This window comes from Ostrea edulis, chromosome 8, assembly GCF_947568905.1.
Source record: "Ostrea edulis chromosome 8, xbOstEdul1.1, whole genome shotgun sequence".
Lineage (NCBI taxonomy): Eukaryota > Metazoa > Mollusca > Bivalvia > Ostreida > Ostreidae > Ostrea > Ostrea edulis.
The window spans coordinates 6,764,882-6,780,018 of NC_079171.1; the positions used below are offsets into that span (position 1 = coordinate 6,764,882).

Consider the following 15,137-nt stretch of genomic DNA (forward strand, 5'->3'; position numbering starts at 1 on the left):
GCAGGTGATAATGGAATATTGCTACATAGATAAGGGAAGTTGACGATGAAGAAGCTGACATTTTCTACCGTCGAGAAACCATTGTCAACCGAGGCATAGGCGAGTTTGACAATGGTTTTCTTGGGGGTGAAAATTATCTATGTTACCTTCAACTACATGCAATATTTATATATTAGTATAATCTCACCAACAGGAGTATAATATCAGCCTTCATTATGGCCGGGAAATGAATACAAACCGTGAATTCTTACTTATTACATATTTGTTCATTGAATCGTAGGGAAATATACATGTGTTCCTCTTTCTTAATAGTAAATATTGAACCTTAAAGTGTATGTCGCGGGGTGTCTTTAGTTTTCATTTAGTGCTCATTTCATTTTTAGATTATACACTTTAGAATAATCTGATGGGGGTGGTGGGTGGGATGTGTCTGCTCAATCTCTGCGGATGCACCTGTCCCGTGAAAATATAATGGAATACACAATATATGTGAATTTGCACAGTGCAAAAGCCATATTCATGGGGGTACATTCCAACAAATTTGTCAAATCTATACAATCTATGAACATTGCACACCCCCCCCCCCCCCTATGAAAGGCGAATATAACGAACAATGATCAATCTCATAACTCCTACAAGCAAAACTAAATAGACAGCTGGTCAAACACGGACCCCCGACACACCAGGGGTGGGATCAGATGCCTAGGAGGAGTAAGCATCCCCTGTCGACCCCTGATTCCACAGTATATTATATGTTCTTAAAGTAAGAAGAAGTAAAATATCATGCTAACGAAATAAAACACTTCAAACATATAATGAGAGTGGGGTAAAGACGGATCAATAATTCAATAATTCATTTCAATCAACAACTAATGGACATAGACAAATTTCTCCAGGGATGTATCATGATGTTTTGTGCGCTGGATGTGGAAGCGGCCACAGGATCAAAGGAATGAGGTGGAGGTGTACCGAATGTTCTAACTATGACCTCTGTACATCATGCTACATGTCTGCGAAAGATGAACATCTCGACCATAAATTCCAGCGAATCACTGAGCCTGCAGAAAGGTATTACTAGGATATTATGTAACGATGACGCAATCTATCTATTACAAGTCAATTGTAACTAACGCACGAGGCAAATTTGCAAATAGATAAGTTAAAAGTACTGATATAAATGTAAACAACATGCATTTAAAGATGATTAATGCATTTGTCTATTTCTTTTTTAATTATACTTAAAACATTAACGGAAGCCAATTTATGAATTTCGTTTAAATTTCATACTACTTTTCATGAATTCATTACAGTGATGATCACATGCATATTTTTAAAGGTTCACAGACCAGGAATTGTATTCCGAACTATAGCACCATTTCAAAGCGGATAAATACATACTGGTCATTAATGCGGAAGCTAAAGATGGCCGTCTCTGTATTCTATGTAAATCACACACTCAGAGTGTGTTGTCATGGTTGTATATAATTCTAATTCAACGATACATTTACTAGGGAACAGCTAAAGACCACTCGCACAACCCCAGGAGTACAAGTGAGAACGGCTCTAGGAATGTTCACAGGCGCCAAGGTCCAGGAACTGGAAGGCAATACAGATAAAGCACACGGTAACTTATAACGACATCCTACACGAAAGGTGAAGATAACGAACAGTGATAAATCTCACCACTCCTACATGCATCAGTAAGACAAAATAAAGAGGTGGGTAAACACGGACCCCTGGATTTACCAGAGGTGGAACCAGGTGCCTAGGAGGAGATCCCCTGTCAACCAGTCACACCCACCTTGAGCACACAATGTATATTTTCGCGTACATTTTGGAATATACAATAAGACACATGCCAACAAAGATATTAGAACTAATAACGTACTTTAACAAACGTAGTGGACATACTGACGTATTACACAATACATATGTCAACATAGTACAGATTATGACGTACTACACACTACGTATATCAACAAACAGGATATATAATGACGTACTACACACTAAGTATGTTTACAAACGTGATAGACACAATGACGTACTACACAATATGTACGTCAACACACATGGTAGAAATAATGACGTATGACACACTGCTTATGATAACGAGCATGGGATACACACCAATAGACAAGGTATGGGGATATACAAGAAGTTACAACAAATAGGAAATGACAGCAGACATAATATGACACCTAACAAGATATGATAAAGGGTTAGGTGTTATAATTGACTAACTGAAGAAATGAACATAACGAGCAGTGATCAATCTCACAAATCACTTAAATGATACGAAATTAAGTCTAGGGCGAACACGAACCAATGGACATGCTAGAGATGACATCAGATGCCTAGGAAAAAGCAATCATTCCCTGTCAACCCGTCATACCCATTCTGAGCCCTATATCTTGATCAGGTACTCAAGAGTAAATCAGTGTGATATATGGGGTTTTAGCATACCTAGTCAACTGTTACATCTACTATGTCTAGATTGATAGATCGACAGGTGATGTTTACTCCTCTTGATTCCACCTCTGGCATGTCCTGGGATCCACTGTCTTTACTCCACCAGTACGGCGTCATATCTAGCTTCATATATTAACAGGGGGTATTTACTACTCCTGGTGTGTCCAGGGATCCGTTTTTACCCCACTCTTATTTTATGAGAGTGACCACTATTCTTTACCATCACCTTTTCATTTAACAATATTCTAGGTATAGAGAACATGTATGATGCATAAAGTAAATGTTGAACTGGATGAACATTTCAATGTAGACACAGAATGCTATTGATCAATTAGGTATCGGCATAAAGTATGAAACATGCAATTAACATTAATATCCATTTAGGAAAGAAGGGCACCATAACAGAAATATGCCATTACAGAAAAAACGAGGCAAGGTGTATCGTCGTTGTTAACAGAGATGGTGACGTGGTAAGTATCACGCAATGAATTCAATTTTGGGTTGTCTGTTCTACGTCACATTCCAAATATTTTCACATTTATAGCAACGTTATAATCTATACGAAAATTGCTAGACAATTTACCTCTATCAAGAAGTGCTGAATTTCATTAAATGAAAATCATGTCAATTACAGGATGAACAAGTCATGGGAAAATTTACCGATTTTCAAAATGACCAAAACAATGAGCGCTTCTTTTATTATCCATCTCATCTGCCCGACTTGGGAAAAGGTATGGCACATACATTAAGGAAATCAATTTTATTTTTGATAACGCTGTAATAGTTGTCATGAAGCACTTACGTACGTAATCATGCTTGCGTGGAGTGTCGGGTTTCATGCCCTAACGTATGTTTGCGTGAAGTGTCAGGTTTCATGCCCTCTTGTATTTTAAATGTTGAATTTATTTCTATAATTGATTTATTTGCTATTGGCCAGCGACCGTCGTGCGTCATACGTTAGCAATTGAATTATTTTAGCTTCTTCGTAACTATCAATTCGTTTTCAAAACTGGTGCACAAGTATACTTGGTTGATTGATTGGATATTTTTTCACGTTCCATCAATAACACTTCACTCATATGGAAACGTCACCATTGCCGGTAAAAAGAGTGCAAAAAGTAGGTCTATGCTCGGCGCTTATGGCCATTGAACAGGAAAAGGTATTTGTCGTGCCACACCGGCTGTGACACGGGACCTCGATTTTTGCATTCTCATCCGAAGGACCACCCCATGTACTCGCCTCTTACGACAAGGAGGGGGTGGGGAGTGAGGACCTATTCTAACCCGGATTCCCACGGGATTACAGTTCTTTGGGATGATGGGACATTAATTGTAAATATCACTTTAGTATCCCTGGGGGTTTGAAGAGATTGATTCAAGATTTAAAGCTAAATTTTGTTTTCACATTTAAGTATCAAAATATATTTCAGAAGCTCATTGTAGAGATTTTTTTCATTTGATGAGTAGACATACATATAGTGTAATCATCCGTTCATTAAGAAGGTCCAAAACATGATTGTAGCTAAGACTTTCTAGGGTCTATACTTGTAGAATAAATATACAACTATATGTAATGCTTGATATAATGTGATACTCTTCATATGCTTTTTTCAGATATCCAGGGATATGTCGAAGTGAAAGACAAGACCAGTCATGTTAGTCTGTATTCTCTATATGTTTATTTGTGTTTTTACGTCCATTCGGCGATTTTCATCTTCTGGTATTATGATCTGTCAATACATGTAACATGATCGATGGTGTATGTATATAAATGGTGAAGATAACGAACAGTGATAAATCTCATAGCTCCGATGAACAATGCAAAACAAAGAATTGGGCAAACACGGACCCCTGGATGTATGACAGGTGGAACAGATGCCAAGGATGAAAAAGTATCCCTGGTCGACGGGTTACACCCGCCGTGAGCCCTATATTTTGATCGGGTAAACGGAGTTATCCGTAGTCAACATCAGTGTGACGAGAACGGCCTAACAGTCGTATGGAAAAAGGGAGAAAAAATTTGACCAGTATATATATAAATAAATATATATATATATATATATATATATATTCCCATAGGGTTGCTACATGCCTATTTGTTCAGAATTTTACCTCTAAGACTAAAATCATAATGGTAGAAATTGCACTCTTTTTAAAATTGTACAGGCAAAAATTGATGTTGAACTGTGGTATGAAAGAGATGTCCCCAAGTGCTCGCCAGAAGTTCAGCACAGTCTTTATCTGATTGTTGCACACAAACCAGAAGAAGTTACCACGGCATCATTCAAGAATACTGTGAACAGGTTTCACCCTTTAGCGGACGTGAGGAAATTCGCACGTTCGTATTAATAAAATTGATTTGGGGGAATTTACTTATTGTGTGCACATATATGAAGATATAAATACCCTTTTATCCTAAACGTATTTCTTTTCCTTCTTTATAAGAAGAATTCTCGTATGCATTCCGAAATTTTATATTGTAGGACTATTGCTATATTTCATATAGCGACCCAGTAAGCTCAGTAAGCTCAGTGGTTAGATCGCATAACTTGTAATGCAAGAAGTAATGATAGGGAATTTACTTTCTACAGAATTGAAATTTAAAAAAAACCAAAACTTGTATATACATATATTTAACCCATGGATTGAAGAGTTGTCCACATTGTCCATAAATACATGCTTTTGAATTGACTGTGCCTTCTTTTTTATCTTTATACACTATGGTAATGACGTTATCCTTTGATGATACATCTAATGCATCAATGGAGACCAATTTGTATATTGGAGGTAGGGAATTCAGGTTGAATATCACAACTGTAGCATTGTATAATTACTGAACATGCACGATAAGAGGGAACAATAGGTCCTTAATAGTCCTTATCATGTAGGGGCTAGATGATTTACTGGGATACGTGTTAAAGATGCATAAATAGCGATTTCGGTGGAATTACATTATTCTCCATATTGTTGGTTAGGAGGAACTGTGTATACCTTGACGATTGGTGACGAGTTTATGTATGGGTTTTTATCTCGGTTATATAACAGGTAAATCTCGTTTGCCGTGTCAGCTTGCAGTTGAGAAGGTACTTTTTGTTGACGAAGCGGTCGTCATCCACAAAGACACCACTACTTGCACAATACAGGTAAGTTAAAAAGATAGGTCAATTAAACTCTTCCTGTGGCCTTCAATTCGACATTTAGATATATCGACGACCTTTTGTCTATTAACAATGAAATATTTCATTCATATGTTAATTCGATATATCCATGTCAGCTCGAAGTAAAAGACACCACAGAGTCATTCACTTCTGTTTCATACTTGGATATTTTATTGAAAGTAGACATTAACGGCAAACTGATAACTCAACTGTATGACAAACGGGATGATTTCACTTCTCCATTGTGAAGTTCCCGTATTCATGTAGCAATATTCCATTATCACCTGCATATGGTGTTTATATATCTCAACTGATTCGATATGCAAAATCTAGGTAAGCTACTGACATACAAGTAGATGGCACAGGGATTTCAACAGTCTCGATTGATGTCAGCATTTCGCAAACTATATGGTCGTCATAACGATGTAGCTCGTCAATACGACCTATTATTGGGTCAGATGTTTGTCTGACGTGTTTCATACCGATTGTTAGGCCGTTCTTGGCACACAGATTTTGACTACGAGTAACTCCGTTTACCTGATCAGGATATAGGACTCACGGCGGATGTGACCGGTCGACAGAGAAAGCTTACTCCTCCTAGTTAACTGATCCCACCTTTGGTATATCCAGGGGCCCGTGTTTGTCTAACTATCTATTTGTATTGCTTATAGGAGTTATGAGATTGATCGCTGTTCGTTATCTTTACCTTTCATTAAGCACTACCTGTAGATTAGATGTTACAGATATATTAAACATTAGATATATATTAAATTTTACAGGTAAATTGAGCTTTACAAGTTCATTACACATTACAGGTATATTGCACAATACACTCAAATTAAACATTAGAGGTATATAGGTATATTACACATCATAGGTATATTAAACCTAACAGATATATTAAACATTACATTTATTTTCAACTTTCCATTCGGAAAGTTGTGTGTTTTTTAAAATTACATCAAGAAGCAGCAAACGCCACAATTTTGTTCATTTCCATTAAAGGTTGTTAAACATACTACTGTTTACAATTTATTAATCTGTGGGAGATTGATAACTTCCGTTATCTTCACCTTTTCATAACTTCATTCATTAGCGTACATCACACGCAATGTCAATATTCAAGCTGCCTTAGAAAATCTAAAACAAAAATATCCATGTCAACGAAAATAACACGTTTAAAGATTATTCGTTGATGATGAATATATTACGTATAGATCTGTACATGGAGTTTAGGGTCCTATATATATTAATATCTTAAAAAATCAATGGAAGTATTGACAATTTTTCGGAATAATCACCGAACAGCAAAGATAACGAACAGCAACCAATATCATAAATGAGATAAAGATACGAAATTAAGAGTAGTAAACAATTTCCCCGTGTTTTCATTGTTTTCTTAATTCTACCAAATCCACGCCATTATCCTAACTCTATACCGTGTATCTGTAACAGTGTAAGCAGCTAACCCTATACATGTGTGTCTGTAACAGTGTAAGCAGCTAACTTTATACACGTGGGTATGTAACAGTGTGAGCAGCTAACTCTACACACGTGTATCTGTAACAGTGTAAGGAGCTACCTCTATACACGTGTGTCTGTAACAGTGTAAGCAGCAAACTTTATACACTCTATACACGTATATATGTAACAGTGTAAACAGCTAACTCTATACACGTGTGTCTGTAACAGTGTAAGTAGCTAACTCTACACACATGTGTCTGTAACAGTGTAAGCAGCTAACTTTATACACGTGTGTCTGTAACAGTGTAAGGAGCTAACTCTATACACGTGTGTCTGTAACAGTGTAAGGAGCTATCTCTATACACGTGTGTCTGTAATAGTGTAAGGAGCTAAGTCTATACACGTGTGTCTGTAACAGTGTAAGACGCTATTATATTTTGAAATGGCTTTTCTTTCTCCAGAATTTGATAGATATGGGCGTCAGGAAATTGGTCCGCGGGGATACGCGGGAGGACGAAGATGAACAGCTATATTTTCTACGAATGTCAGTGTGTAAGTGTATAGTGTACTATGTACACCCGTCTCTAACTGTAGAAAGTATCTCTACAATGTATGCTACTGTATATGTTATTCTACACATACATGTCTGTGTGTAAGTATATAGTGTTATGTGTACACCCGTCTCTAACTGTAGAAAGTGTTTCTACAATGTGTGTTACTGTATACAGTACTCTACACATGCATGTTTGTGTGGTTACATTATTTCATATATGTAAACAAGATATAGGTATTCTGGCGGGTTTGACTGGTCAACAGGGGATACTTACTCATCATCGGCATATTACCCCACCTCTGGTGTGTCCAGGGGTCCGTGTTTGCCCACATATATGTTTCTATTGCTTATAGGAGTTATTATATTGATCTCTATTCGTTGTATTCGCCTTAAATACATCTATATCTGTAAGCAGATGAAGTTTTATAGTATTTCCTACACATGTTGGTGTGTGAATATACAAAATGTGATCTATGCATGCACGAACGGTGAAGATAAGGAACAGTAATCGATCTCTTGACTCCTATAAGCAAATGTAAATTGATAAAGTATAGTGTTCGGATGTATATATATGTACATGGTTCTCTGTGTAACTGTAAGTATTATATATGCATGAAACTGTATACAGAATTTCCTATACGTGTATAAAGCATAAAACTCTCCATCATACACTTCAAAACGAAATATCGTTCCACCCATCCTTCCGTGTTTAGTTTACCAGAAGTGATAATAGAATTAGAGAGGTTACACGAGGAACACGTGACATTTAATCTCCATTATTCCCTGCCAATGCATCCGGGTACAATTATTAAAACCAAACACTGGGATTTTATAACAGGAAGACAGGTTTTAGGAAAGTGTGGATAAGTAATACAGACTGACTGAAGAAATAACTTTCGGTTTAAAATGGGTTTTGATTGTTAGGCCGTTCTTGGCACACTGATTTTCATTACGGATAACACGGTTTACCTGATCAGGATATAAGGCTCACGGCGGGTGTGATCGGTCGACAAAGGGTGCTTACTTACCCGGTACCTTTCCTATGTACCCGATTCCATCTCTGCTGTGTCCAGATGTCCGTGTTTGCCCAACTCTTTTTTATTGCTTATGTGGGTTATTAGATAGATCACTCTTTGTTATCGTAACTTTTCATTAAGCAATATTGTATATATATATATATATATATATATATATATATATATATATATATATATATATATATCGTCAAATGTTAGTAATACTTCTTTGTTTTGCAGATTTAAGTGGAAAAATTCCCTTGCCCGCCTTTGTATCACTACGTAACGGAGTAACTCACACCGACGCCCTTTTCAGAGCCTCGGGGAACAAAATTCCAGTTATCTGCTTTAAGGTTATAACTAAGTGTTGATCGAAAACTTATGTTTGTTTACTGAAGATTGATTCAAAACTTATGTGTGTTTGTTTATTGAGTGTTGATTGGTAACTTCTGTGGTTTTTTTTTCCTGGTGTTGATTGTGAACTTCTGCGTGTTTGTTTACTGAGTGTTTATTGATAACGTATGTGTCTTTGTTTACTGAGTGTTGATTCTGAACTTCTGCATGTTTGTTTACTGGGTGTTGAATGATATCGTATGTGTGTTTAATTACTGAATGTTGATTGAGAACTCCTGTGTGTTTGTTTTCTGAGTGTTGATTGGTAACCTTTGTTTGTTTGTTTACTTGGTGTTGATTGAGAACATATGTGTGTTTGTTTACTGAGTGTTGGTTGATAACTTCTACGTGTTTGTTCACTGAGGGTTGATTCAGAACTTATGTGTGTTTACTTAGGGTTGATTGAGATATCATGACGATTGGAAAGTTATGTTTCTTTGAATGTTGTTTTCGTCCTCTTCGTGGCATTTGTCACCGGTGTATGGACATCAATTGTGACCTACTTAAAACAAAACAAATTCTGATATAACGGTGTTTCGTTTTTGTTGTCTGTGACCAAAGTCTGATGTAACGGTATTTCATATGTGATTATTCGTTTATTTCATGTTTAGAAAGAATCCAAGAAAGTGTATGTATTGACAATGGAAGACGATGTGTATTGTGTGAAAACGATGGAACATAAAATTGATTTGAAAACTCCATGGAAGGTGACCAATGTGATCATGAAGGATTATGACGTAGGGAGAGACCGCGAAGAGGAAGACGATGCTGAAATCACTCAACTAGAGGATATACCTGCCGATTTAGAAAACGTGGCTGCGTTGATTTCCTCTTTGTTGATTGGAGGTGAATTATTATCGATTCTGTGATGAATGTTCACGGACATCGCAGTATGTCTACATGATAATACCATGATGCATTGCTGTTTTACCATGAAACATTGCTGTTTCTGTTTTACTTCCAGTATACATGTATGCGTGTTCCTTCGACACAAGCCATGATATTTTCGTAAGTGTACAATGTTTTGTTTTTGTTTTGCAGCTGTTCATTTTGTTTGCGGTTAACTGGTTATCTCACCTGAACCGAAGCCACAATGGAACTTTTCTGATCAAAACGTATCCGTTTCTGTTGGCGTCTCCGTTGACTTTTCACATTTTCATCTTATTCTCTAGAATCAAGTGATCAATTTCAACTAAACTTCGCACACATAGTCTTTGTAAAAAGGGAATTTACATTTGTCCAAATGAAAGACCATGTCTCCGTAAAAGCGTAGATTATCACAAAATGTAAATATAGTGTGGGGTATTTAGGTATCTTTTCAAGAACCACTGGGTCAGAAGAACTGAAATTTACATCAAAGTTTCCTAGCAAAGTACAGATTCAAGCTTGTAAAAAGTATAACCCCTGAGATGAGTAAGGAGCCACAATAGGGAATCAAAGTTTTACATACGAATGTATGGGGAACAAATGTTGACACAGAGGATCCTTAGATGAAAATTGTTGATATAAAAAAGCATATCTATCTCCAGGGGCATCTGGTAGTTGATGGATTTGTAGTCAAGTTTGATAATTAAGTTTGACAATTATTGAAAAAGATTTGTTTTAACCAAGCTGCGTGTATAGTGATAGGTTTGCTCAAGCTGCTGCTCAGGTGAGCGAAGTGGCTGATGGACCTGTTGTTTTTCACATTCGTATGTTTTGTTTACACCTCATTGTTTCGTTTACAACTACATGTTTTGTTTACATTTCATTTTGTTGTCTATAGCTCATTGTTTACAACTCATGTTTTAATTGCAGCTGTATGTTTTGTTAACAGATCATTATTTTGTTTACAGTTCATTGTTTTGTTTACAACTGTATATTTTGTTTACGATTGTGTATTTTGTTTACATTATACACTATCGCCTAATTGATTTCTCATTTTTCTTTCCTTTGCTGTACAGGGGGACAACAGTCATATTTACCCAAACGCATTGTCGATGTATTTAATGAAAACTGGGCAATGGAAAATACCAAAAAATTTCATCAAAGGCTCTTTTAACCATCGATCGATTGAATTTATCTGTGAACAAGTTTGTATAAAATGTTTTTTTTTCTTCATACAATTATTCCATTTCATAAAAGCATAAAAGCTATACTAATATCACTGAATATTTCATTGGAAGTCATTTAGGGCTTGATCATAATTATTTCTTATCTTAGAAAATGACTGAAGAGTTCCAGAATGGTCTTTGGAGAGATTTGGCATCAAAGACTAAATCGGCTTATGTCGTACCAAAATGGAAGAAGAAAGGAATAGGTATCCAACTTAGAAATTACTCCTTTCTTTGTTTTCATACCACACAATAGCAACCCTAATGCATTAACATTATATATAGAATGACTCTGTTGACTACTTACTTAAAAAAATGAACACATGTTCCAAGTTTCCGTTTTAGATATATAGCAGAACTTAAAAAAATTACATGTACAATCATTTATGAATAGATAGGGAATACAAATTTGCAAATTGTTTGGGTTGTATAGAAAACAAAGTTTTCAAAGTAAATTGAGGCTTACGGTGGTTGTAACCTGTCAACAAGGGATGCTAACTCATCATATGCACCTGATCCCACCTCTGGTTGTCAAGGGACCCGCGTTTATCGGGCTCTTCATTTGATATCTTTTACGACATTGATCAGTATTCGTTATCTTCAGTTATTCATTACAATTCAATTTATATTAGTATAATCCTTTATCGAAATTGATGCACAAAGAATTGGCGTTTATCAAATATAGATGGCAATTATATCGATACCAGTGTGACATTTTTGGGGCAAACTATTCGATACACGTCAGAATTTTTAACTGTTCAGGATATCAGTCATACTCATAGTACTGACGGACAAAAAAGCAGACAGAAAGTCAAACACACATACTCTACCACAGAAAGACAAACACACATACTCTACCACAAAGAGATAGAAAGACGGACAACCATACTGTACCACAGACAGACATAAAGATAAACACACATAATCTACACAGGAGAGATAGAAAGACAGACAGTCTTATTGTACCACCGACAGGCAGAAAGTCAAACACACATACTCTACCACAGAGAGATAGAAAGACAGACAATCATACTGTACCACCGACAGGCAGAAAGTCAAACACACATACTCTACCACAGAGAGATAGGAAGACAGACAGCCATACTGTACCACTAACAAACAGAAAGTCAAACATACATACTCTACCACTGAAAGACAAACACACATACTCTACCACAGAGAGATAGGAAGACAGACAGTCATACTGTACCACAAACAAACAGAAAGTCAAACATACATACTCTACCACAAGAGACAGAAAGACAGACAGCCATACTCTACCACCCTTGCTTAACAAGTATATATATGTACAGGTAAAAATATTGTGACAAAATTTAACGGACTGAAAGCCTTTCGCACATTGACCTTTTGGCAACGGAATATATTTTCATAATAGGGGGGGGGGGTATGTCATATTACACCACAAAAATAGCCATAAAGGAACACGCACATTCAAAATCAAAGTTCAGACGGAAAACATGCAGACAGAAAGAGAGACACCCATAATTTACCATATCCAGGCAGAACGGAAGATATCCGTACTCTACCACAGACAGACACATATGCAGACAGCCACACTACCACAGACAGACAGCTATAAAGGCAACCACACTACCACAGACATACAGATATACAGACAGCCACACTACCACAGACATACAGATATACAGACAGCCACACTACCACAGACATACAGATATACATACAGCCACACTGCCACAGACATACAGATATACAGACAGCCACACTACCACAGACAGACAGATATACAGACAGCCACACTACCACAGACAGACATATATACAGACAGCCACACTACCACATATACACATATATACAGACAGCCACACTACCACATACAGACATATATACAGACAGCCACACTACCAGATATACACAGATATACATACAGCCACACTACCACAGACGCACATATACAGACAACCACACTACCACAGACCGATAGATATACAGACAACCACACTACCAAAGACAGCCACACATACAGACAGCCACACTACCACATACATATATATGTACAGACAGCCATACTACCACAGACAGACAGATATACAGACAACCACACTATCACAGATGGACATATATACATACAACCACATTACCGCAGACATACATATATACAAAAAGCTACACTACCAAAGACAGACACACATACAGACAGTCACACTACCACAGACAGACATATATGCAGATAGCCACACTACCACAGACAGACATATATACAAACAACCACACTACAACAGACAGACACATATAGAGACAGTCACACTACCATAGACAGATAGTTATATAGACAGCCACAATGCCACAGACTGTAAGATATACAGGCAGCCACACTACCACAGAAAGACATATATACAGACAGCCACACTATCTTAAACAGACATACACATACAGCTACACTACCACAGACAGACACATATACAGACAGCCACAGTACCACAGACATACACATATACAGACAACCACACTACCACAGACATACAGATATACAGACAACCACACTACCACAGACATACAAATATACTGACAGCCACACTACCACATACCGACAGATATACAGACAGCCACACTACCACAGACAGACACATATACAGACACCCACACTACCACAGACAAACAGTTATACAGACAGTCACAATGCCACAGACAGATAGATATACATACAACCACTCTACCTTAGACAGATATATATACAGACATCCACACTACCACAGACAGACACATATACAGACAGCTACACTACCAAAGACAGACACATATACAGACAGCCACACTACCACAGACAGACATATATACAGACAGCCACACTACCACAGACAGACAAATATACAGACAACCACACTACCACAAACAGACAGATATACAGACAGCTACACTATCTCAGACATACATATATACAGACAGCCACACTACCACAGATAGGCACATATACAGATAGCCACACTACCACAGACAGTCAGATATACAGACAGACACACTACCACAGACAGACAGATATACAGACAGCCACACTACCTCAGACAGACAGATATACAGACAGCCACACTACCTCAGACAGACAGATAAGCAGCAGACAGTCACACTACCACAGACAAGTGCATGTACAGATACCCACACTACCACAGATATAAATATATACAGACAGTCACACTACCACATACAGACATGTATAGAGATAGCCACACTACCACAGACTGACAGATATACAGACAACCACACTACCAAAGACAGACACATATACAGACATCCACACTACCACAGTCAGACGGATATACAGACAGCCACACTATCACCGACATACAGATATACAGACAGCCACACTACCACATACAGACACATATACAGACAGCCACACTACCACAGTCAGACGGATATACAGACAGCCACACTATCACAGACATACAGATATACAGACAGCCACACTACCACATACAGACATATATACAGATAGCCACACTACCACAGACTGTCAGATATACAGACAGCAACACTATCACAGACAAATATACAGACAGCCACACTTCCACAGACAGACATATATACACACAACCACACTACCACATACATACATATATACAGACAACCACACTACCACAGACAGACAAATATACAGACAGCCACACTACATCAGATAGACAGATATACAGAAGGCCATACTACCATAGACAGACACATATACATACAGCCACACTACCACAGACAAACAGTTATACAGACAGCCACAATGCCACAGACAGATAGATATACAGACAGCCACTCTACCTTAGACAGATATATATATACAGACAGCCATACTACCACAGACAGACACATATACAGACAGCCACACTACCAAAGACAGACACATATACAGACAGCCACACTACCACAGACAGAAATATATACAGACATCCACACTACCACATACAGACATACATACAGACAGCCACGCTACCAAAGACAGACACATATACAGACAGCCACA

At 37.5% G+C, this 15,137-nt stretch overlaps 1 protein-coding gene across 1 annotated transcript in view; it reads left to right on the forward strand.

The window, feature by feature from the left end:
• LOC125662445 (uncharacterized) overlaps positions 1–15,137 on the forward strand; it is a 62,636-nt gene that overhangs the window by 18,026 nt on the left and 29,473 nt on the right. The window contains exons 11-23 of the mRNA XM_056148061.1: positions 897–1,068; positions 1,512–1,624; positions 2,857–2,942; positions 3,107–3,203; positions 4,087–4,127; positions 4,639–4,810; positions 5,518–5,615; positions 7,556–7,646; positions 8,904–9,016; positions 9,668–9,902; positions 10,021–10,064; positions 11,000–11,128; positions 11,259–11,355. Of these exons, the coding sequence (XP_056004036.1) occupies positions 897–1,068; positions 1,512–1,624; positions 2,857–2,942; positions 3,107–3,203; positions 4,087–4,127; positions 4,639–4,810; positions 5,518–5,615; positions 7,556–7,646; positions 8,904–9,016; positions 9,668–9,902; positions 10,021–10,064; positions 11,000–11,128; positions 11,259–11,355 (1,488 nt within the window). The remainder of the gene's footprint in view (positions 1–896; positions 1,069–1,511; positions 1,625–2,856; positions 2,943–3,106; positions 3,204–4,086; positions 4,128–4,638; positions 4,811–5,517; positions 5,616–7,555; positions 7,647–8,903; positions 9,017–9,667; positions 9,903–10,020; positions 10,065–10,999; positions 11,129–11,258; positions 11,356–15,137) is intronic.